General features: G+C 44.2%; 2 protein-coding genes across 5 annotated transcripts in view; one reads left to right on the plus strand and one right to left on the minus strand.

The window, feature by feature from the left end:
* Nucleotides 1–1,425, plus strand: part of FUT8 (fucosyltransferase 8) — a 285,280-nt gene extending 283,855 nt beyond the window's left edge. For 2 of the 4 annotated variants that reach the window (XM_074957028.1, XM_074957029.1), the window contains one exon: nucleotides 411–1,425. In XM_074957028.1, coding sequence (XP_074813129.1) covers nucleotides 411–728 — 318 coding nt within the window. In that variant the 3' untranslated portion in view covers nucleotides 729–1,425. The remainder of the gene's footprint in view (nucleotides 1–410) is intronic. The other 2 variants (XM_074957027.1, XM_074957030.1) reach the window with 2 other exon arrangements.
* A 156-nt stretch (nucleotides 1,426–1,581) lies between these two features.
* On the minus strand, nucleotides 1,582–16,749 carry LOC141989753 (uncharacterized). The gene is made up of 3 exons (XM_074956676.1): nucleotides 16,020–16,749; nucleotides 15,002–15,440; nucleotides 1,582–1,660 (listed from the first exon to the last, which is right to left on the minus strand). The coding sequence occupies exons 1-3, from the start codon at nucleotides 16,600–16,602 to the stop codon at nucleotides 1,582–1,584; spliced, it is 1,101 nt and encodes a 366-aa protein (XP_074812777.1). The 5' UTR covers nucleotides 16,603–16,749.
* Between the last annotated feature and the right edge of the window lie 8,371 nt (nucleotides 16,750–25,120).

A 25,120-nucleotide genomic window follows, 5' to 3' on the forward strand; every position in this document is an offset into this window, starting at 1 on the left:
GAAAACTGATTTCCAAGATTTTCTGTGTAGAGAGATGACACATTTTACTTGTTGCTTTATTTCAAAGTATTGTTACAAGAAAAAAAAGACAAACCTAAACTGTGATTTTTTTTATAAATCCTTGATTTTTTTCAGCTTTCACCTCTTTATTGAAAAGTGCAAAGTTTTCATTTTCTTTTTTTCCCAAATGTGATGTTAAGAATTCTGACAGCAGAGTTACGTGATATTTGTTGGCAAGCGTACAGTATTTTTCAAATATGCCATTTAAAGAACTTGAGAGTTTAAGCTGGAAATTCCAGTGCTTGAACTTCTTTTGTGTGCAATGTAGCTGTGGGGTGTATGTTGTTGACTGTTGTGTTGAGTTAGGGACATACTGCACTCATGGCTTCTTTTCTGTTTTCTTTTCCAAGGTTTGTCGAGTTGCCTATGAAATCATGCAGACTTTGCATCCAGATGCTTCAGCATATTTCCACTCTTTGGATGATATCTACTATTTTGGAGGACAGAATGCACACAACCAGATTGCCATTTATGCCCATCATCCACGAACTGCTGATGAAATCCCCATGGAACCTGAAGATATAATTGGTGTGGCTGGAAACCACTGGGATGGTTACTCTAAAGGCATCAATAGGAAATTAGGGAGAACAGGCCTATACCCATCTTACAAAGTAAAGGAGAAAATCGAGACAGTCAAGTACCCTACATACCCAGAGGCTGACAAATAGAACAAAAGGAGGGTTGTCACTCTCAATTCTAATCGGTTCGAACCAACCAACATATAGAAGGCTTATATGGGATTTGAATTCGCATTTTAACATGTAGTTAAAATGAAAGCCTTCAGCATTCAGACTGAATAAGAAGCTTGGAGCAAATGGACAGGTCATTATTTGAACTTTGTGTTGAACTTTTTTTTTTTGTTATATGCACCCTCACACATGCGCGTGCACACATCCTCCCAGGAAAACTGTTATTTTATACTATTTGTCTCTTTCAAAATTTGTCCCTGTCATTAGTCATGTGTGAGCTTTGTGCTCTCCTCTTTGCCATTAATTGACTATAATACTCACTTATAACACTGCCATATTGTGTAATTTGAGTGACATGAACATATTTTGTATGTGCGGAATTTACAACATGGTGCCTATATTTGAAAGATCTGTGACCTTTTCAGAAGAGCCATGCCCAGTTCCACTGATAGGCAAGAGTTGATCTTTAACTGGTCTTGTCACGAGTGGCGAACTTGCTCCAATCAACAGATTCAAAAATCAGACTAGATCTTTTTTCTTTACAAGATTCTTTTAAAAGAAACAATTCCATTGATTAGTTCACCTCATCAATAATAAAGGATACATCCAAACAATAAAATATTCACTGTCTGTTAGGAACTTTTGTAAACAATGCCATGAACAGATTCTTTAGTACTGTATGTTTCTGGACATTGTCTTTGATAACAAAAAATAAATTTAAAAAACGAGTAGCTGGAGTTTTATATATTTTTAAATATTCATTGCTCAGTTGAATAACTGCCAGTGGGTCACTGTTTCTCAGGGACTTCTACAGAGAATGGATTTCAGTGCTTCAGAATTTCTTGTCCATATCTTTTTCTCTAAGTCTCCAACTTTCCATCTTCTTTATTTCTCTTCTGAAATATAAAGTTCTGTTAGGGAATTATAAACATTAATTTATTATTTTGGCATTGAATGCAATCACTTTGGAATGTAAGTAAAATATAACACATTGTTTATAGTACTTGTCAGCAAATCTATCATTTCAAAAGGTTAGGCTCCTCTGTATCTACTCATAGCCGGACTTCCCTTTTGCTGTAGTGTGTTTGAGAGAAATCCTAAAGCTAATGGGCTTGTGACTAAGCTGGCCTGTTCCCATTCAACAGTTCTTTATTTTGGAGCCACAGAATTAACTGTTAGGCAGTTTCCTAGCTGATTTTGAGAGTCTCCCCACTAATTTAGCAAAATTTCTGGCCTGGTTTTTCACATGCATAGTCTGAGGCTAGAGGAGAAGTTTTTTTTTTTAAGTTTGAGGGAGTTGAACAAAGCTATTTGGAATTACAAGACTTGGGGGAAAAAAATTTGTTTTTTAAATTTTTCAGAAATAACTCACTTGTCTTTTGATCTCAGAGTGAAAATTAGTGAATAGCTATAGTTTTAACTTTTTTGGAATCCCTATGTTTTCAGTTATTTCTCAATAAATATTGTAATTTCTATACAATATTTTTAGATTTTGTAAAATAAGTATATACTGCTATAGATTTTCTAAGCTCTTTGCTTACAAATGCAGCCTTTATAAACTTCCTACTCATCACTTGGAGATTAGTGCAGAAATAATGTTCACAAATGAACTAAAGTATGAAGATTGCTGAGGAGTGAGGTAAGTCAAATAAAAATATCAGCCAAAGGACAAGGCAGCTGAGACTGGCCCACAGGCAACAGCAAAGCTCCTGATGTAGCAACCAAAGAACCAGAACCAGTGCTGTGGTGGGAGAAATAATAGCCAATTTGGCAATTGTATAGCAAACTGTAAGACTAAAAGAAAAAGTGTGGCAAGGTGCATGTGTTTCCCCACTTCTTTTAAAAGCCTGAGGAATAATGAGTGAAATGATTTTGATAAAGATATGTTTAAAATATTATAAAATATAAACTATTATCAATAAAATATTTATTTGTAGATGTTAACTAAATATTAACTAAATGGCCTCCTGTTCCCATTGGTCATTTGATCTTCTGGTGCTTACAGTGCAGTCCTTCTGTAGCACTGTCCTGGAGAAAAGACCCCAGCTTTTCCACTCCAATATGCTGCCTGTTGTACGTTTTCCATAGATCTATTTCCTTCAAGAGAACCAATTAATAAGTTCCCCAGATAAAACAGCCAAAACTCAATTGATTTTAGATTAAACAAAATAAGTACTACAGACTTGAGTCACAGTTGCCATAAAGCCCTTTTACACTACCACAGTGGTAAAGAGCCCAGGGGTAAATGAGAATCAGGCCCTGTAGTAAATATTGTAGCTTATGGAATAGAGAGAAAACAGAAAATAAAAAGACTGTATCTATTAAACTCCTGAAAGGAACTTGAATGGAGCATCGCATGAAGGTACTAGTGATTAGTTAAGTTACATAATAATTATAAATTTTACTTGGTCCGATCAAGTCTTAGTTTTGCAGAAGTCCATTTTGTTTCTCTGTATCAGAGCTCCAAGTCTGACATATCCCTATAAAGACAGAATCATTGGCATAAATCCCCAGCCTAGTTATAGTTCATGTACTCTTTGATATAAACTAGTGTTTTAATTCCTCTCCTTTTAATTTATTTTAATATATAACCGTATAATTTCCTCCTTTCCTATTATACATATAATATGCCTATTATTAGAACTGGGCAAAGTTTTTTGGCCAAAACTTTTTTCACCCAAAAAATGCAGATTCAGATCAACCAAAACATTTTGTGAATTTGTGTCGATTTTGTGAAATTGTTTCATTAAGGGAAAAAACAATTTTGAAAAAATCAAAACGTTTTGTTGCAATATTTTCAAAATGAAATGTTTCGGTTTTTTTATTTGAAACAACTTTTTGCTCCAAAATTTATTTCAGTTTTATTGAAAATTTTCAAAAAAATTTAAAGCTCAATTGAAACAAAATGTTTTGTTCAACGTAAAATGAATTTTCTTTATTTTTTTCAGAATGGTCAGCAAAACAAAAAATCAGTTATTCACACAGTTCTACTTATTACATCTTCTGTAATAATTTATTTTCCATTGTACCTAGTTTCAGTTATTTCTTTCTAAAGGGACTCTTCCCTTGGTTTCTCTCCAGCTAGGCTAACAAACTTTTCGCATATTTTTCCGTTAAGTAGCCTTATGTATTGCCAAAGACTGCAGCCCTGAGGCTTCTCTAAGGTATATAGGGAACTGAACTGCCCCTTCACCCTCAGCTATCCTAGTCCCATTGACAGAACTGTATTGCACGGGATTCCCCAAGGCTTTTCTGCCAACACACTCACTTCCTCCCTAGTGAATTGTTAGGCATTATGGATTTGGTCATATGGGAAGATATTTCCCTCTCCAGGAGAAAACCCTAGATTGCCAGACAAATTTTGTCTTCCTATTTCAGTTTCTCAGAAAAAGAGGCCTAAGCTTTCTTCTTTGAGGAAAGTTACTCCATGGTGGTCAGGAAGTTCCCTCCCATGTTAAAACTTGTTCTAGTTTTCTTTGGACTCCTGGGTTCTTTTCCATTTTCTCTCATCGTTATCTTCTCAATTTCCTCCAGCATCCACCTCTTCCCACGATAGTGGTCAGCCTTCCCATTGTCTCAGATCAAAAGTGTTTTTTTAAACTTGAAATAGCTGGACCAGTTTATAAAACCTCAGAAAATGAAAATGGAATCCTTTAGATCCATTCTACTTGCAGAGGGACAGGGAGTTTTACTGGCATCAAGTGGACTTGTGAATGCCAGTCTACACAATCCATTTTCAATGCAGCTCTTATCCATTTGGCTTAACATTTTCCCCACGTGTGTTCATAGAAGTAATGTTACTCATATCAGCAACCTTTCCACAAGAAGAAAAGGAGTACTTGTGACACCTTAGAGACTAACCAATTTATTTGAGCATAAGCTTTCGTGAGCTACAGCTCACTTCATCGGATGCATACTGTGGAAAGTACAGAAGATCTTTTTATACACACAAACCATGAAAAAATGAGTGTTTACCACTACAAAAGGTTTTCTCTCCCCCCACCCCACTCTCCTGCTGGTAATAGCTTATCAAAAGTGATCACTCTCCTTACAATGTGTATGATAATCAAGGTGGTCCATTTCCAGCACAAATCCAAGGTTTAACAAGAACGTCTCGGGGGGGGGGGGGAGGGGGAAGGGGGTAGGAAAAAACAAGGGGAAATAGGTTACCTTGCATAATGACTTAGCCACTCCCAGTCTCTATTCAAGCCTAAGTTAATTGTATCCAATTTGCAAATGAATTCCAATTCGCTGGAGTCTGAATTTGAAGTTTTTCTGTTCTAATATCGCAACTTTCATGTCTGTAATCGCGTGACCAGAGAGATTGAAGTGTTCTCCGACTGGTTTATGAATGTTATAATTCTTGACATCTGATTTGTGTCCATTTATTCTTTTACGTAGAGACTATCCAGTTTGACCAATGTACATGGCAGAGGGGCATTGCTGGCACATGATGGCATATATCACATTGGTGGATGTGCAGGTGAACGAGCCTCTGATAGTGTGGCTGATGTTATTAGGCCCTGTGATGGTATCCCCTGAATAGATATGCGGGCACAGTTGGCAACGGGCTTTGTTGCAAGGATAGGTTCCTGGATTAGTGGTTCTGTTGTGTGGTATGTGGTTGTTGGTGAGTATTTGCTTCAGGTTGGGGGGCTGTCTGTAGGGAAGGACTGGCCTGTCTCCCAAAATTTGTAAGACTGTTGGGTCATCCTTCAGGATAGGTTGTAGATCCTTAATAATGCGTTGGAGAGGTTTTAGTTGGGGGCTGAAGGTGACGGCTAGTGGCGTTCTGTTATTTTCTTTGTTAGGCCTGTCCTGTAGTAGGTGACTTCTGGGAACTCTTCTGGCTCTATCAATCTGTTTCTTCACTTCCGCAGGTGGGTATTGTAGTTGTAAGAATGCTTGATAGAGATCTTGTAGGTGTTTGTCTCTGTCTGAGGGGTTGGAGCAAATGCGGTTGTATCACAGAGCTTGACTGTAGACAATGGATCGTGTGGTGTGGTCAGGGTGAAAGCTGGAGGCATGTAGGTAGGAATAGCGGTCAGTAGGTTTCTGGTATAGGGTGGTGTTTATGTGACCATCGTTTATTAGCACTGTAGTGTCCAGGAAGTGGATCTCTTGTGTGGACTGGACCAGGCTGAGGTTGATGGTGGGATGGAAATTGTTGAAATCATGGTGGAATTCCTCAAGTGCTTCTTTTCCATGGGTCCAGATGATGAAGATGTCATCAATATAGCGCAAGTAGAATAGGGGTGTTAGGGGACGAGAGCTGAGGAAGCGTTGTTCTAAGTCAGCCATAAAAATGTTGGCATACTGTGGAGCCATGCAGGTACCCATAGCAGTGCCGCTGATTTGAAGGTATACATTGTCCCCAAATGTAAAATAGTTATGGGTAAGGACAAAGTCACAAAGTTCAGCCACCAGGTTAGCCGTGACATTATCGGAGATAGTGTTCTTGACGGCTTGTAGTCCATCTTTGTGTGAAATGTTAGTGTAGAGGGCTTCTACATCCATAGTGGCCAGGATGGTGTTATCAGAAAGATCACTGATGGACTGTAGTTTCCTCAGGAAGTCAGTGGTGTCTCGAAGATAGCTGGGAGTGCTGGCAGCGTAGGGCCTGAGGAGGGAGTCTACATAGCCAGACAATCCTGCTGTCAGGGTGCCAATGCCTGAGATGATGAGGCGCCCAGGATTTCCAGGGTAGCAGATAGAATATCCCAGGTCGCGGTTCCAGGGGTGTGTCTGTGCGGATTTGATCTTGTGTTTTTTCAGGGAGTTTCTTGAGCAAATGCTATAGTTTCTTTTGGTAACTCTCAGTGGGATCAGAGGGTAATGGCTTATAGAAAGTGGTGTTGGAGAGCTGCCGAGCAGCCTCTTGTTCATATTCCGACCTATTCATGATGACAACAGCACCTCCTTTGTCAGCCTTTTTGATTATGATGTCAGAGTTGTTTCTGAGGCTGTGGACGGCATTGTGTTCCGCACAGCTGAGGTTATGGGGCAAGTGATGCTGCTTTTCCACAATTTCAGCCCGTGCACATCGGCGGAAGCACTCTATGTAGAAGTTCAGTCTGCTGTCTCGACCTTCAGGAGGAATCCACCTAGAATCCTTCTTTTTGTAGTGTTGGTAGGGAGGTCTCTGTGGATTAGTATGTTGTTCAGAGGTGTGTTGGAAATATTCCTTGAGTCGGAGACGTCGAAAATAGGATTCTAGGTCACCACAGAACTGTATCATGTTCGTGGGGGTGGAGGGCCAGAAGGAGAGGCCCTGAGATAGGACAGCTGCTTCTGCTGGGCTAAGAGTATAGTTGGATAGGTTAACAATATTGCTGGGTGGGTTGAGGGAACCATTGCTGTGGCCCCTTGTGGCATGTAGTAGTTTAGAAAGTTTAGTGTCCTTTTTCTTTTGTAGAGAAGCAAAGTGTGTGTTGTAAATGGCTTGTCTAGTTTTAGTAAAGTCCAGCCATGAGGAAGTTTGTGTGGAAGGTTGGTTTTTTATGAGAGTATCCATTTTTGAGAGCTCATTCTTTATCTTTCCCTGTTTGCTGTAGAGGATGTTGATCAGGTGGTTCTGCAGTTTTTGAGAGCGTGTGGCACAAGCTGTCAGCATAGTCTGTGTGGTATGTAGATTGTAATGGATTTTTTACCTTCAGTCCTTTTGGTATGATGTCCATCTGTTTGCATTTGGAAAGGAAGATGTCTGTCTGTATCTGTACAAGTTTTTTCATGCAGTTGATAGATTTCCACTCCATACGGCTAAATGTAGTGCCTTGCATAATGACAGGTTTCAGAGTAACAGCCGTGTTAGTCTGTATTCGCAAAAAGAAAAGGAGTACTTGTGGCACCTTAGAGACTAACCAATTTATTTGAGCATTTGGTGTAATTCCTTATTTGGATGACTGTTTTTTGGGCAGGAAACTCTTGGGACCAGCAGTAGTACTGGAGAGCACCAGCTTTATTCAATTTACTTGTTTTCATGTTGAACAAAAATAAATATAATTAAAAGAAACACACCAATAGAGTACAGATTACCTCAGATGCCAGTCTGTAAGGAACTCACCCCAAAGCCCATGCAGCACAGAGAGAATGGTCTCTTCAGGGAAAGAAAAATCCACAAAAATGCCCAAACTGCAAGCAGTTGGATTGTCCTTCATAGTATTCTGAAGGCTAATCTGGTTAAAGCATGACGTCTTAAAGTCTGATGACACTGCAGTAATTGAACCATCAGAGTAGCATAACATTTCCAAGCCTGCTAAGGAATTTGCCTCTTGTTTGCTTAGAATGAGATGATCCCCCTCTTGGTAAAGGCCTACTCTGCCATCTTAACAGCACAATTAAGCGGCTCCAAAATTGTTCCAAAATTAGGTCCCTAAAGACTGAGGTCTTCCAACAGAACTTACTGCTCCCTTTTGGGAGCAGGTACCTGAACCCAGCAATGTTGGGCTGGGACATGTTTGCTATTCCATGGAACTTTCCCTTAGGTTATACCTTTCCTTCCTTCATGTTACAGCTGCTTCCCACTAGCGTCCTCTAATAATAATAATTGCCCTAGACTGGCTGAGACAGGCTTGATCTGCAGACCTGCTGATGTTCTCCCAAAGAGTAAAAATCCCTCTACCTGTATACCAAGATGTTCTTTAGCATGGTGCAGAAATGTCCAGGTGCCCAAAGTTGCTACAGGAGCTCCAGAAGGAGGCGAGCATCATCTATAGGGCTGCCCAGACCACATTGCACCTACAAAAACAGTACTTTTTCTATTCTTGATCAGTTATGGATGTTGGTGTTTTTTTCCACCTGTTGCATGCCCAGGGCTTTTTATTTTTGTTTTAATTTGGTTTTAAGGGTTTGTTTTGTTTTTGTTGGGTTGTTTTTCCAGCTAGCCAAGCCAAAATCCCAGCTATTTTAGATATCCTCCAGGAACGGTACAGGAACTAACCCCTTGCTCCGGTACTTCAGACCTTTGCCCTAAGCGCCTTAAGGCATCCAGTAGTGGCAGGCCTCAGGGGGATCCTCCAGGCTGGTGTTATGTTTCCTGAAAACTGTGACCTTCTGTGCCCTCAAATTTGTTCCCTGATCCAGGACATCTGAACTTGGTCTTCCTCTATGTTATGAACCTCCCTTCAGGCCTTTCTGCTTGGTAGATTTGCAGTTCCTCATTCTGAAGGTAGTTTCTGGATTGTGATCACTTTGGCCAGGAAAAGTGAGGAGTGCTTCATGCTTTCCAGTAGTTGTCCATATTTGGCTTCTCAGAGCAACAAGGAGGTTGTTCGCACCTGTCCTAATTTTTGCCAAAAGACTTTTTCCTGCTTTCATCTAACCAATATACCTCCCTTCTCAGTTTCTATCCAAATCTTCAGCCAGAAAGGGAAAAGCTTGGTACCTATTGAAGTTCACAAGGCCCTCAAGATGTACTTAGATCAGAAACCTTCAGGAGAATGGATCCCCTTTTTCATTCTCTTCCAAGACTTCAGGAAAAGCCTCATGATCAAATGGGTCAAGTGCAGTATCCATGAGATGTACAAGGCCATAAAAGTTCCTTGTCTAGTGAGACATTGCCCATTCCACTAGATCCATAGACAGCTCCTAGGCTGGAGAGAAGGCGATCTCTGGTCAAGCTTTGCAAAGCTACTACCTAGCATCCCTTGCACTATCAGCTTATTGCACAGATGTCTGCAGACACAGTCCTTGACTACAGAGAGCTTACCACAGAACTTCAGTGAGAGGCTCTCCCTTTGGGAGAGTGGACAAAGAGTCCGAGAACCCCATTCCTTTTCTTCACCATCTGTCAAACTTAGGCTTCCTTGTCTAGACACCCTCAGTTTTCTTCTTCTCCCTCCTCAAGTTTTTTTCTCCTAGGATACAGCTATATAGACCTCAGTGTCTGGGGTCACTGAAATCTGATATTGCATCCCCTCTTACTACCTCAGAGAAGATAGTGCAGACTCCCAGCCGACCGGGCTTTCCACAAGATAGGGAAGCAGAGTAGGCTAGCAGAGATCTTTGCAAGCAGCAGGAATCAAACTGAAGAAGCAAAAGAGGGAGACCTAGAAAATGGGAAATGCCTGGTTGGTTTTTGGCTGTCTTGTTTGTCAGTGGGTGAAGAGGAACCCAACGTTCATGCCGTCAAGCCAAGCCACAGACAACTAATTAGCCAGTAAATGGGAATATAATTTGTCTATCCACTTGAGCATATTATTGGAGAATGGACTGTGGCAATTTGATAATGTTAAACATGTAGTTACTTTGTAACATCTATAAAATGTTTATTTGATTTCACTTGAGAATAGAGTTAGTATACCAAAGAGACAAGTTAAAGCATGTGGAATTAAACTGACACAGGCCGTGATTCTTCCTGGCTCAGAAGGAGTTTATAGTGCTCTGGCATTATTTTTAATTTTTTTATTTTTATTTTTGCTTGTGAGTAAATTTCAATTCTGTAAAACTAAACAAATCCTTTAAGGCTGAGCTAACTGCCTTAATTTTCATCTGTGCCTCCCTGGAAATTATATGGTGTGACAGGGTCTATCAGGCCTTCTTGCTTGCTGCTTGGGCCATCAGCGCCCTTACACCCACCTGTTCAAGCCAGCTACCAACCAGACTTAGGGTATGTCTACACTACGGAATAAGGTCGAATTTATAGAAGTCGGTTTTTTAGAAATCGGTTTTATATATTCGAGTGTGTGTGTCCCCACAGAAGTGCATTAAGTGCATTAACTCGGCGGAGTGCTTCCACAGTACCGAGGCTAGAGTCGACTTCTGGAGCGTTGCACTGTGGGTAGCTATCCCACAGTTCCCGCAGTCTCCGCTGCCCATTGGAATTCTGGGTTGAGATCCCAATGCCTGATGGGGCTGAAACATTGTCGCGGGTGGTTCTGGGTACATATCGTCAGTCCCCCCCTTCCCTCCCTCCCTCCGTGAAAGCAAGGGCAGACAATTGTTTCGCGCCTTTTTTCCTGAGTTACCTGTGCGGACGCCATACCACCGCAAGCATGGAGCCCGCTCAGGTAACCGTCACCGTATGTCTCCTGGGTGCTGGCAGACGCGGCACGGCATTGCTACACAGTAGCAGCAACCCATTGCCTTGTGGCAGCAGACGGTACAATACGACTGGTAGCCGTCCTCGTCATGTCCGAGGTACTCCTGGTCGCTTGTGTGAGGTCGATCAGGAGCGCCTGGGCAGACATGGGCGCAGGGACTAAATTTTTAGTGACTTGACCAGGTCATTTTTTTTAGTCCGGCAGTCAGTCCTATTGAACCGTCTTATGGTGAGCAGGCAGGCAATATGTCCTTCTGCACCGTCTGCTGCCAGCCAAAGATGTAAAAGATAGATGGAGTGGATCAAAACAAGAAATAGACCAGATTTGTTTGTACTCATTTGCCTCCTCCCCTGTCTAGGGGAATCATTCCTCTAGGTCACACTGCAGTCACTCACAGAGAAGGTGCAGCGAGGTAGATCTAGCCATGTATCAATCAGAGGCCAGGCTAACCTCCTTGTTCCAATAAGAACAATAACTTAGGTGCACCATTTCTTATTGGAACCCTCCGTGAAGTCAACCCTGTAAGCCGTGTCCTCAGTCGCCCCTCACTGCGTCAGAGCAACGGCAAACAATCGTGCATCTGAGTTGAGAGTGCTGTCCAGAGCAGTCACAATGGAGCACTCTGATTGGGCTAAAACATTGTCGCGGGTGGTTCTGGGTACATATTGTCCGGCCCCCGTTCCCTCCCTCCCTCCGTGAAGGCAAGGGCAGACAATTGTTTCGCGCCTTTTTTCCTGAGTTACCTGTGCGGACGCCATACCACCGCAAGCATGGAGCCCGCTCAGGTAACCGTCACCGTATGTCTCCTGGGTGCTGGCAGACGCGGTACGGCATTGCTACACAGTAGCAGCAACCCATTGCCTTCTGGCAGCAGATGGTACAGTACGACTGGTAGCCGTCCTCGTCATGTCCGAGGTGTTCCTGGTCGCCTGTGTGAGGTCGATCAGGAGCGCCTGGGCAGACATGGGCGCAGGGACTAAATTTTTAGTGACTTGACCAGGTCATTTTTTTTAGTCCGGCAGTCAGTCCTATTGAACCGTCTTATGGTGAGCAGGCAGGCAATATGGATTGCTAGCAGTCCTATTGCACCGTCTTCTGCCGAGCAGCCATGAGATGTGGATGGCATGCAGTCCTTCTGCACCGTCTGCTGCTAGCCAAAGATGTAAAAGATAGATGGAGTGGATCAAAACAAGAAATAGACCAGATTTGTTTTGTACTCATTTGCCTTCTCCCCTGTCTAGGGGACTCATTCCTCTAGGTCTCACTGCAGTCACGCACAGAGAAGGTGCAGCGAGGTAGATCTAGCCATGTATCAATCAGAGGCCAGGCTAACCTCCTTGTTCCAATAAGAACAATAACTTAGGTGCACCATTTCTTATTGGAACCCTCCGTGAAGTCAACCCTGTAAGCCGTGTCCTCAGTCGCCCCTCCCTGCGTCAGAGCAACGGCAAACAATCGTGCATCTGAGTTGAGAGTGCTGTCCAGAGCAGCCCAATGGAGCACTCTGATTGGGCTAAAACATTGTCGCGGGTGGTTCTGGGTACATATTGTCCGGCCCCCGTTCCCTCCCTCCCTCCCTCCGTGAAGGCAAGGGCAGACTTGTTTTGCGCCTTTTTTCCTGAGTTACCTGTGCGGACGCCATACCACCGCAAGCATGGAGCCCGCTCAGGTAACCGTCACCGTATGTCTCCTGGGTGCTGGCAGACGCGGTATGGCATTGCTACACAGTAGCAGCAACCCATTGCCTTCTGGCAGCAGACGGTGCAGTATGACTGGTAGCCGTCCTCGTCATGTCCGAGGTGCTCCTGGCCACGTCGGCTGGGAGCGCCTGGGCAGACATGGGCGCAGGGACTAAATTTTTGGTGACTTGACCAGGTCATTCTCTTTAGTCCTGCAGTCAGTCGTATTGAACCGTCTAATGGTGAGCAGGCAGGCAATACGGATTGCTAGCAGTCGTATTGTACCATCTTCTGCCGGGCAGGCAAGAGATGACAATGGCTAGCAATCGTATTGTACCATCTTCTGCCGGGCAGGCAAGAGATGACGATGGCTAGCAATCGTACTGTGCCATCTTCTGCCAGGCAGGCAAGAGATGAGGATGGCTAGCAGTCGTACTGTGCCATCTTCTGCCGAGCAGCCATGAGATGTGGATGGCTTGCAGTCCTCCTGCACCGTCTGCTGCCAGCCAAAGATGTAAAAGATAGATGGAGTGGATCAAAACAAGAAATAGACCAGATTTGTTTTGTACTCATTTGCCTCCTGCCCTGTCTAGGGGACTCATTCCTCTAGGTCACACTGCAGTCACTCACAGAGAAGGTGCTGCGAGGTAGATCTAGCCATGTATCAATCAGAGGCCAGGCTAACCTCCTTGTTCCAATAAGAACAATAACTTAGGTGCACCATTTCTTATTGGAACCCTCCGTGAAGTCCTGCCTGAACTACTCCTTGATGTAAAGCCACCCCCTTTGTGGATTTTAGCCTCCTGAAGCCAACCCTGTAAGCCGTGTCGTCAGTCGCCCCTCCCTCCGTCAGAGCAACGGCAGACAATCATTCCGCGCCTTTTTTCTGTGCGGACGCCATACCAAGGCAAGCATGGAGTCCGCTCAGCTCACTTTGGCAATTAGGAGCACATTAAACACCACACGCATTATCCAGCAGTATATGCAGCACCAGAACCTGGCAAAGCGCTACCGGGCGAGGAGGCGACGTCAGCGCGGTCACGTGAGTGATCAGGACATGGACACAGATTTCTCTGAAAGCATGGGCCCTGCCAATGCATGCATAATGGTGCTAATGGGGCAGGTTCATGCTGTGGAACGCCGATTCTGGGCTCGGGAAACAAGCACAGACTGGTGGGACCGCATAGTGTTGCAGGTCTGGGACGATTCCCAGTGGCTGCGAAACTTTCGCATGCGTAAGGGCACTTTCATGGAACTTTGTGACTTGCTTTCCCCTGCCCTGAAGCGCATGAATACCAAGATGAGAGCAGCCCTCACAGTTGAGAAACGAGTGGCGATAGCCCTGTGGAAGCTTGCAACGCCAGACAGCTACCGGTCAGTTGGGAATCAATTTGGAGTGGGCAAATCTACTGTGGGGGCTGCTGTGATGCAAGTAGCCCACACAATCAAAGATCTGCTGATATCAAGGGTAGTGACCTTGGGAAATGTGCAGGTCATAGTGGATGGCTTTGCTGCAATGGGATTCCCTAACTGTGGTGGGGCCATAGACGGAACCCATATCCCTATCTTGGCACCAGAGCACCAAGCCGGCGAGTACATAAACCGCAAGGGGTACTTTTCAATAGTGCTGCAAGCTCTGGTGGATCACAAGGGACGTTTCACCAACATCAACGTGGGATGGCCGGGAAAGGTACATGACGCTCGCATCTTCAGGAACTCTGGTCTGTTTCAAAAGCTTCAAGAAGGGACTTTATTCCCAGACCAGAAAATAACTGTTGGTGATGTTGAAATGCCTATATGTATCCTTGGGGACCCAGCCTACCCCTTAATGCCATGGCTCATGAAGCCGTACACAGGCAGCCTGGACAGCAGTCAGGAGCTGTTCAACTACAGGCTGAGCAAGTGCAGAATGGTGGTAGAATGTGCATTTGGACGTTTAAAGGCGCGCTGGCGCAGTTTACTGACTCGGTTAGACCTCAGCGAAACCAATATTCCCACTGTTATTACTGTTTGCTGTGTGCTCCACAATATCTGTGAGAGTAAGGGGGAGACGTTTATGCCGGGGTGGGAGGTTGAGGCAAATCGCCTGGCTGCTGGTTACGCGCAGCCAGACACCAGGGCGGTTAGAAGAGCACAGGAGGGTGCGGTACGCATCAGAGAGGCTTTGAAAACCAGTTTCATGACTGGCCAGGCTACGGTGTGAAAGTTCTGTTTGTTTCTCCTTGATGAAACCCCCCGCCCCTTGGTTCACTCTACTTCCTTGAAAGCTAACCACCTTCCCCTCCTCCCTTTGATCACCTCTTGCAGAGGCAATAAAGTCATTGTTGCTTCACATTCATGCATTCTTTATTCATTCATCACACAAATAGGGGGATGACTACCAAGGTAGCCCAGGAGGGGTGGTGGAGGAGGGAAGGAAAATGCCACACAGCACTTTAAAAGTTTACAACTTTAAAATTTATTGAATGACAGCCTTCTTTTTTGGGGGCAATCCTCTGTGGTGGAGTGGCTGGTTGGCCGGTGGCCACCCCACCGCGTTCTTGGGCTTCTGGGTGTGGAGGCTATGGAACTTGGGGAGGAGGGCGGTTGGTTACACAGGGGCTGTAGTGGCAGTCTGTGCTCCAGCTGCCTTTGCTGCAGCTCAACCATACACTGGAGCATACTGGTTTGGTCCTCCAGCAGCCTCAGCATTGAATCCTGCCTCCTCTCATCACGCTGTCGCCACATTCGAGCTTCAGCCCTCTCTTCAGCCCGCCACTTACTCTCTTCAGCCCGCCACCTCTCCTCCTGGTCATTTTGTGCTTTCCTGCAGTCTGACATTATTTGCCTCCACGCATTCGTCTGTGCTCTGTCAGTGTGGGAGGACAGCATGAGCTCGGAGAACATTTCATCTCGAGTGCGTTTTTTTTTCTTTCTAATCTTCACTAGCCTCTGGGAAGGAGAAGATCCTGTGATCATTGAAACACATGCAGCTGGTGGAGAAAAGAAAAGGGACAGCGGTATTTAAAAAGACACATTTTATAAAACACTGGCTACACTCTTTCAGGGTAAACCTTGCTGTTAACATTACATACATAGCACATGTGCTGTCGTTACAAGGTCGCATTTTGCCTCCCCCCACCGCGCGGCTACCCCCTCAACCCTCCCCCCTCCCTGTGGCTAACAGCGGGGAACATTTCTGTTCAGCCGCAGGCAAACAGCCCAGCAGGAATGGGCTCCTCTGAGTGTCCCCTGAAGAAAAGCACCCTATTTCAACCAGGTGACCATGGATTATATCTCACTCTCCTGAGGATAACACACGAACGGATGTTGCTTGAACGCCAGCAAACATACACTGCAATGCTTTGTTGTACAATGATTCCCGAGTACGTGTTACTGGCCTGGAGTGGTAAAGTGTCCTACCATGAAGGACGCAATAAGTCTGCCCTCCCCAGAAACCTTTTGCAAAGGCTTTGGGAGTATATCCAGGAGAGCCGCGAATGCCAGGGCAAAGTAATCCTTTCACATGCTTGCTTTTAAACCATGTATAGTATTTTAAAAGGTACACTCACCGGAGGTCCCTTCTCCGCCTGCTGGGTCCAGGAGGCAGCCTTGGGTGGGTTCAGGGGGTACTGGCTCCAGGTCCAGGGTGAGAAACAGTTCCTGGCTGTCGGGAAAACCGGTTTCTCCGCTTGCTTGCTGTGAGCTATCTACAACCTCCTCCTCATCATCATCTTCTTCGTCCCCAAAACCTGCTTCCGTATTGCCTCCATCTCCATTGAAGGAGTCAAACAACACGGCTGGGGTAGTGGTAGCTGAACCCCCTAAAATGGCATGCAGCTCATCATAGAAGCGGCATGTTTGGGGCTCTGACCCGGAGCGGCCGTTCGCCTCTCTGGTTTTCTGGTAGGCTTGCCTCAGCTCCTTCAGTTTCACGCGGCACTGCTTCGGGTCCCTGTTATGGCCTCTGTCCTTCATGCCCTGGGAGATCTTGACAAAGGTTTTGGCATTTCGAAAACTGGAACGGAGTTCTGATAGCACGGATTCCTCTCCCCATACAGCGATCAGATCCCGTACCTCCCGTTCGGTCCATGCTGGAGCTCTTTTGCGATTCTGAGACTCCATCATGGTCACCTCTGCTGATGAGCTCTGCATGGTCACCTGCAGCTTGCCACGCTGGCCAAACAGGAAATGAGATTCAAAAGTTCGCGGTTCTTTTCCTGTCTACCTGGCCAGTGCATCTGAGTTGAGAGTGCTGTCCAGAGCGGTCAAAATGGAGCACTCTGGGATAGCTCCCGGAGGCCAATACCGTCGAATTGTGTCCACAGTACCCCAAATTCGACCCGGCAAGGCCGATTTAAGCGCTAATCCGCTTGTCAGGGGTGGAGTAAGGAAATCGATTTTAAGAGCCCTTTAAGTCGAAATAAAGGGCTTCATCGTGTGGATGGGTGCAGGTTTACATCGATTTAATGCTGCTAAATTCGACCTAAAGTCCTAGTGTAGACCAGGGCTTAGTCCTCCAGAGGCCTAGAAGGGCCAGGAGGAGACACTGATCAATCGGGATCCTGCAGGCTAGTTAATAAGGCTTGCCTGCTATTTCTTGGGGGCAGGGCTGTGTGAGATTGGGTCAGAGAAGGAGCTGCTCAGGGCTAGTCCAGAATGTCAGGGCCTTGCCTTTAAGGGCTGCAACTAAGCACCTTCCCTTGAGGTTTTGTTTGTTTATTTACAGATTCAGGCAGCCAAATTCTGAGTTAATGTCTATTTAACAGTTTAATGACTGGTACTGGCCACCCTGCTCCAAGCAGGCAGCCAAAACTTGTGGATGAAGGCAAGGAGTGCCTTCCATACCATGATGCAGAGCAGCCCCACCTGTGACATACAGTAGATGGAATTAATAAATCTTTACACTGTGGGTTTGGGATTCCTGAATATAGGAAAGCCTTTTTGCTTGAAAGGCTTTTGTTTATGTAACAGATGCTGTTTTTCTGTCACTTTAACTGTAAAACAGGTGCAAACATATTAAGATACAGGGGGACAAGTCTGAAGCATAATTTTATTTTGCAGTATTTTGCTTTATTTCCCTTAGGTTAATATTCTATCTAGCTATAAATCTGGTATTTATAATGCACCCTTTGCCATGGTAGGTGGCTGTCAACAAAATTATAAAAAACAGTTGGTCTCAGGAGCTCTGTCCCCTCGTGTTATGCCTGAGAACTTCGATAGTTTGTTTTTGTGTTTTTAAAACTAAGCTTTGGAATACGTGACACGTATTTTGAGTGACGTGGTGCCAGGCCTTTCTATTAAGGTTGTGGGGAAGGCTTTTGAGAACAGATAAGTGGCTCATTCAGCTCTGAAAGCAGCATTCTACCGCCAGGGGCCAAAACCTGAAGAAGTCCTGTTCTGTGAGCTTCAGCCAGGTACCATCAGCTTCGGAATCGCTACTGAACTCATCTGTTGTGGTAAGTGAAGCAGTGCCCGATGTCACCAGGACTCAGCTATTCGAGGGCTTTGAATGTCAAAACCAGGAAATGGATAAATTACTGGTCAGGGAGCCAGTGTGTGGAGCTTTGGAGGGATACACAGTTGTCACCTCTGTTTCTTAATAGACACCGTGTTGACCTAGCTAGAGCTTACTCAAAGCCTCCACTTTCATTCTCAGGCATAGCTCACTGCAACAGTCTATCCTGGAAGTAGCAAATATATAGATCACTGTGGTCATTTCCATATCTAGTAGGAAGAGGTGAACCAAAGATGGAGAGCCATATGTCTGCCACTGTCATTATTTGGGTATCTAAGAGTAATAGAGTTGATTATGGCCCAAGATTGTGTATTCACCTTGACAGAGGACAAATGCCCTCAAATGATGCTTGACATTATAGATATGGCTAATTCTTCAAAATGTTTTCCTCTTCCTACCAACATTGGCCAGGTTTGTTTCAACCAGCTGCACTTTATCCAGGAGCTTCTCTTATGACAGGTGCTAAGAGATGGTGTTCTCTATATTTGAGATGAAAAACATTTAGAGCTGGGCTTTGTCAGCGTGTGGCTGGTGTTGGAAACCATTGTGTATCATGATCTCCCACATTCTGCTACACCCACCTCTCGCTTTCTTCATTCTGCCAGTGATACCAACTTCAGTTCTCACTTCACCTCCTCGCCTCACTCCTGTGTCTATGCATTATTCCAAACTGTTCTTTGTGCTCTGAATGTCCTTCCCAAACCACTGCTCTTCATTCAAATCTCTCTAAAAAGAGGACTGCATAGACATTTAAATTATCCATCAGTTTTTTTCCCCCAGTGTATTCTTTATTCTGCATGTCTCTCTTGTAAACTGTAAGGTGTTTGGTGCGGGGGATTATCTTTATTTTGTGTATTGTACAGCACTGAGCACACTGTCCGCACTAAACAAACCCTAATCAGAGGAAATAATAAAATCATTCTTAGGCAACTGAAGAAACTCTAGTAGACGGTGGAACAAGCTTAGTAGGTAATTTAGGCCTCTGTCCAGACTCAGAAATACAAGGAGACATCTAAATTCTCTTGTAAATAATAAATGCTTGGAAGATTACTCTGAGACATGCACAGGGTTAGAATTTTTTTCTGAATTTTTCCAGTTTTGGTTAGCTAGCTCAACTGAACAGCAGCTTCTTGCTAAGAAACCAGTTGAAATCAGCTTCTGCTGAACTGGGCAGACTCCTGATTGCACAGAGCAAACGTAGGTAATCACAGACACAGGAAAAATTGATAGGAGACTTTCCATCTCATGAGCTGGCCAATGAACCTGATTCAAATTTGAAATGCATTGTGAAGAAAGCTTGAAAAAGTTCACAGGTATCCAGATGAAGACAGGCAGGGGGAAGAAAGTGTTTCTGTGTACATTTTCCAGACAGCAGCAATATGTGAGTAAAGCCCTGGGGCTTCATGGTGGTGGTTGGACTGTAACTAGTTCTGATTTGAAATACTTTGGCAATTTGAGTAGTTGGTACAGATGATGAGTTGATTTTTATATAAACTGGTACAGTTACATGGAAGGGTTGGGAACTACTGTCATAATTTGCATAAGATAATATTTTGGCATGTCATATAAATTCTGTAAACAGATCGTTTATAATTCAGTGAACGGGCCATCACTTTCTTGCATCTTTCAGTGATCTTGCATCTTTGCATCTTTCAGTGATCAGTGTAATGATACATAAAATCACAATTCATTTTAAATGGGAACCATTTATTAAAGAAAACATCTATAACTACAGACAAACAGACTTTCATATAGCTTGAGTTTTGGCTTTGTCTCAAGATCTTGTTTACCAAGGACCACATCCTGTCTTGTGAGGACTCAGGGCCTGCAGCAGAAGCGGCTCCTGGACACTCTGATGAGGGGATGTGGCCTATAGTAGGCTGCCTGATTTACTGGTTGGAAGAGTTAGAAGACCAGCTCTGAAGCCCAGCCGCAGCAGTGCAGTGGCTGCTCAAAGCATTCACCTATGGCTGTGATAGTTCTGTCTGCTTATTCCAGCCCTGATCCTGCCTCACTTCAGGTAACTTGGTCCTGACCTTTGGCTCCAATTCCTGACTCTTGACTTCAGCTCTGACCCTTAGCTCTGGCATTTGGGCTCTGTCCCTAGGCTCTGATTCCTGGCTACCAACCCTCGCTCGAATCATGAGGCCTGATTCCTGCTCCAGGGGCTAGCTGACTGCCCATGTCCTGGTCACTGACACGCTGAAATTTTATGCGGCACACAGAGTAATCCAGTGACTGAATGGTATAATGCAAATATACATATTACAATAAGAGGATGTTTTAGATGGACAGCTGAGTCCCTCCCCTCAGCCAATCAGATTGTTTGGGGAGAAGGCACTCCAAAAAGCCCAAAACAGGAATGGACAAGAAGCCTCTCTCCTGTGAGAGGATCTCTGAGGAAGGATGCCTTAGCCCTCTAGACTTAAGAATTTTGTTTTGGGAAAGAGTTTAATTCTCCTAGTGTGTGTTCCAGAAGAGAATGTTGGGCATATGTTTCATCATTATTATTTGGTTGTTAGAGGACCTGTTAATTTTTTTGTCTTACTGTTATTTAAGGCTGTGATTCTTACTGATCTCACTGACTCGCTGTCAGTACAAGTCTTTTACTTTATCTCATTCCGACCGGGAGTAAAGATCCTTGTATGTTTGAAGATGGTGAATGTCCTCCCTTGGGTGAACCCACCATGTGTCTGATGTCCACATAGCCTTAATAACTGGAACATCCACAGCATTTCCTCCAGAGTGTATTGGCCATTTCTCCTGCCTGCTAATGCTAACCAATTTCAATGCACCACTGGTAACATGGGATCAGGATCAGGACTATCTGGGGCAAGTGGTAGTCAATGCAAATCTGAGACCCATATTTCACTATAATTTCACACCTGTTGGCTGTTGCTCATTTGTAAAATACAACACTCACTCACATTACCTATAATGTAAACTGTATGCTTATGTGTTTGTCTCTCAGCCTAGCAGTGCTTACACATTTACAATGATTATGTACTAAAATAAACCTGATACATAAGCTTCCATTTCAACTGCTGTAAAAACAAACCCATAATACAGTAGGCAATATGTGGCTGAGATGCTTTCCTTCTAAACGTTGTGATGTCTGACTGAGCAGAAACAATTTTCATGGGGCGCACTCCAGAGAATTACAGTGCAGTGATACTAAACGTTTAAGTTATAACCGAAAACTCTGTCCAAATTACATTTGTAAAGTGGCTATATATAATTTGAATGAGAGCCTGAGTGTAGCGTTTTTGTTTCTTCATCTGAAATAACTGTTTAGCCAAAAATCTCAAACCCACTTGCATTTGAATTTCACATGTCAGGCTATTGCTCTATGAAAGTCTCTAGCTAAAGAAAAGGCCTAATGATGAGCGGGGGGGTTGGGATGTATTGTTCACTTGTGTAGATATACACACACATGTATTTTAATTACAGCAGTATTCTGATTTCTGATTTAAAAAAAAAAAAAACAAAGCCACGAGCCATGATGACTAGATCAGGTTTTGAGGGTACAACACTGTCACAGCCACATTTTATTTTGATTAGGTTACATTTGAGGTCTGCCCCACAAAATAGGAAACGTAAGAAATGTTTCCAACTAGAAAAGGAACAGAAGGTGTGCAAGCACAGCTCCTGGTCAGAGATGCATGACTTATCAATAATTAGGTTCTGCGCATACACTGTTAACTCTCTTTTAACACCAGCTGCTCGTTGTCAGCTTTCCTCAATGGCTAATAAGAACAGGCATTGCATAGTTAAAGAGGTCATGAACTGAACTGGATGTATCCAGAATAGCTCTTCAGTGAAGAGTGAAGATCTTCGAACAGCAGTGAAAGCTTCAGAGGGATGTCTCATGGAACAGAGAATCCTATGTGTTTACTAGTATGTTTATACAGGAAGTGAGGTGTATCGCCTTATATTCAGTTCTTGTAACTAGCTCAATTGGTAACTCTCAGACCTTTCATTTTCTCTATGTGGAAGAAATTTTCATCAGGTCATCACTAACTGGAAACTATCGTTCAAGCTCTTAATAAGGGTTGGCCATTCACTTCAGCAATATCATTGTCCTGAGGGTGACACAGGTGGAAGGGGAGCAGATGCTGCAAGCATCTGGGCACAGACCCGGTCCTTGTGCTGCAATGAGGCAAGCAGAGTTAATACTGGAGTGGCGTGGGAAAGTGTCCTATTGTGGTGGATGAAATAAGGCAGCCCTCCCCAGACACCTTCTGCGAAGGATCGCAGAGTACCTCCATGGAAGCTTCCTAGAGATCGCCGTGGAGGATTCCCGGGCCATCCCTGTGCACATAAACAGTCCTTCCCATGGGACACCCTCTGCGTAGCTGGAGTGGCCACCGATACCTACTTTTTTTTTCAGAATAAACATAAAAACATAATAGCATGAAACCTACAGTTTGATTGGAAACGTGTGCTCACCAGAGGGGCCTTCCCTGGTATCATGCTCTGCCATCACCTGGTCCTGTGAAGGGATGGGCTCCCGGGTTAAAAACAGTTCTTAGCTATTGGGGAGACTGGATCCTCTGCTTGCCCACCTCACATTCTCTTCTTCCTCATCAACAGTGTCCTCCTCATTGTTGCTTGAGGTCGCCCAGGACTCGTGGGAGGTATCTATGGAGTGTTTTGGGCTAGTGATGGGGTCACCGCCAAGAATCACAGGCAGCTCCTCATAAAAGCGGCATGTCTGTGAGGCAGAACCAGAATGACTGTTCACCTCCCTTGTCTTCTGGTAGGCTTGCCGAAGCTCCCCTATTTTCACATGGCACTGCTGCGTGTCCCTGGTGTAGCCCTTCTCCCCCATACCCCGTGCAATATTGGCATAGATGTCAGCATTTCTTCTGCTGGATCAGAGCTCTGCCTGCACACACTCTTCTCCCTACACAGCAATAAGATCCACCACCTCCTGTGTGCTCCATGCTGGAGTGCGTTTGCGGCCTTGAGTCTCCATGATCCGCTGCGGTGGCGAGTTCTCCACGCTGATCAAACAGGAAATGAAAATTCAAACGTACCCAGGGCTTTAACAGGGGGGCAGCTGTTTCCTGTGTACCTGGCTGACATGCAGTGGAGTTGAAAGTGTTCTCTAGAGCGGTCACAGCGGAGCTCTGTGGGACACCTCCTGGAGGCCAATTCATTCGAATTACACAACGCAGTGTCTACACACTATCCCCATGTCGACCCATGGCTGTTGAATCAAGCGCTACACCTCTTGCAGAGGTGGAGTACCGAAATTGACCTTAGAGGCCACTTAGGTCAGCGGAAGAGACTCGGTAGTGTAGACACACACATTATTAGATTGACTTAACGCGGCTTATGTCGACCTAAGTTTGTAGTGTAAACCAGGCCTTAAAAATAAACATTAGCACTTGTCAACTATTAAAATTAAATTAGAAGTAGAATAAATGTAAAAGATAAAAATAAAAAATCATTAGAATCCCTCAATTATTAATTAAAAACCTTAAAATCTATTAAAATTTGTCAATTATGACATGACATGCAACAAAGCACAGGTATCCCTTAATTCAGTTATCTGTTACACATTTTGAATAGCACATCTGAAAGCTGAGAAGCAGACCCGAGGCTGCTCTAAGCTAAACCAGCACAGGGTGAAGCCAGGAAGAGAATCAGGAAGCTGTAACTGGCTTCCTTTACTACACTGAGCAGATCTCAGTTGCAGCAGAGAATCTTGCTGTCTATTAACACACACACACACACACACACACACAAAACAATGTAAAGCCACAAGAAGGAAGAAGCCTCTAGATTTGAAGGATGTTTAGAAATTGCAAGCATCTATTTAGACTCCTACGATATGATGCACATTTGCATGGCCTCCCCATAATTGCAATTGGACAGAATACTGGTTTGATAGTGATTTCTGCAGTTTGTGTTCTACTTTTATTGCCCGTATACAAACACATGACCACCTTTACAGATCATGTTTCCTTCCTCTCCCACAGATCTTGAAACTATCCGTGTTGGAACAGGAGAAGAGCGTGGAGAAACACGCAGAGAATGTATGTCTTTATGCTGTGCTTATCACTGCGATGTCTGACCTGGGTTTCTTGGCTTCTGAATATTTCACCCACTCTGCTCCACAACAGCCCAAGCTGCCGGTTTGGTCACTGGGCACTTGCCTGTGTTCTCCCACTTCCAGTGAGTACATTTAGATCAAGCACTCCTAGACTCTGCCCACAAGGAACATGTCCAACTTGGGCTCATTTCTCTAGTCACTTCAGCCTCATTGCTTTCATTTTCCAGAGACCACGTGGTTCCTGAAGAATGGAGAAATGAGGAGAGAACCACTGCATGAATAAGTGATAGGTGATGAATTAATAAACAACTCTAGGAGACAAAACTGAATTCACTGGAGCATCAGAGAGCTTTCCTACAAAGTGTTATAAATACAATAAAGGGACTAAAGTGTGGTAGTGCAGTATTAGAAAGCCCCTCTGCTGGCCTGAACAGCTCAGTAAATGTAGAAGTTATACATTTTTCATGTAATGTTCACAATTTATTTTAGCGACTTTTGTTCATTGTGGTTTTACAATTTATTTCAGCAACACTGAGTTTCAGTCACTGGAATGCTGTGCTGTGCTCATTTACCACCCACAACTTTTTAAAAATGAAAGCAAGGACAGCAGCTTTTTTGCATTGTGACTAGGTCTGTTCTCTCACCTCCTGTCCCTTTATCCCCATTTTTGACCCAAAATAATCTACTGAAGGTTATATTTTTATTTTAGACCGCTTGGTAAAACCAGCATTGTTGGTTGCCAATGGCTGTGAAGTTCAGGGATCGCAAGTCCTTCATTACACACAGGGCTGGATATCAGATGCCAAAGCAAGGAGAGGGAAGACACTGCATTAATGGAATCTGATCTCTCATCATGAGATATCAGGGCTCTTCCCTTGAGACCCTCTGATTTAACTGCCCTACCATAATTTCGAGGCCACATATACACATACTACAAGGATTAGTACCAGCCACAGAGCAAACTTTTTTTCAGTCTTCTCTAGTCAACTGCATTTATGTATCTGAAATGGCTGTACAATTTGCAAAGCAAGATTTCTATCTGAACCATGCTTAGCACAGCTCTCACCAAGCTGACTAAGGCAGAGGCTCCATTT

Source organism: Natator depressus, chromosome 6, assembly GCF_965152275.1.
Source record: "Natator depressus isolate rNatDep1 chromosome 6, rNatDep2.hap1, whole genome shotgun sequence".
Classification (NCBI taxonomy): domain Eukaryota; kingdom Metazoa; phylum Chordata; order Testudines; family Cheloniidae; genus Natator; species Natator depressus.

Bases quoted from the DNA above. Each gene is read 5' to 3' on its own strand.
- LOC141989753 (XM_074956676.1), bottom strand. From the start codon at position 16,602: ATGCAGAGCTCATCAGCAGAGGTGACCATGATGGAGTCTCAGAATCGC. The intron at 15,441-16,019 runs GTGAGTGTACCT...TTTCTCCACCAG, and splicing joins AGGCGGAGAAGGGACCTCCG to CTGCATGTGTTTCAATGATC. The intron at 1,661-15,001 runs GTGGGGTGGCCA...ATTCCCTAACAG, and splicing joins CCCAGAAGCCCAAGAACGCG to AACTTTATATTTCAGAAGAG.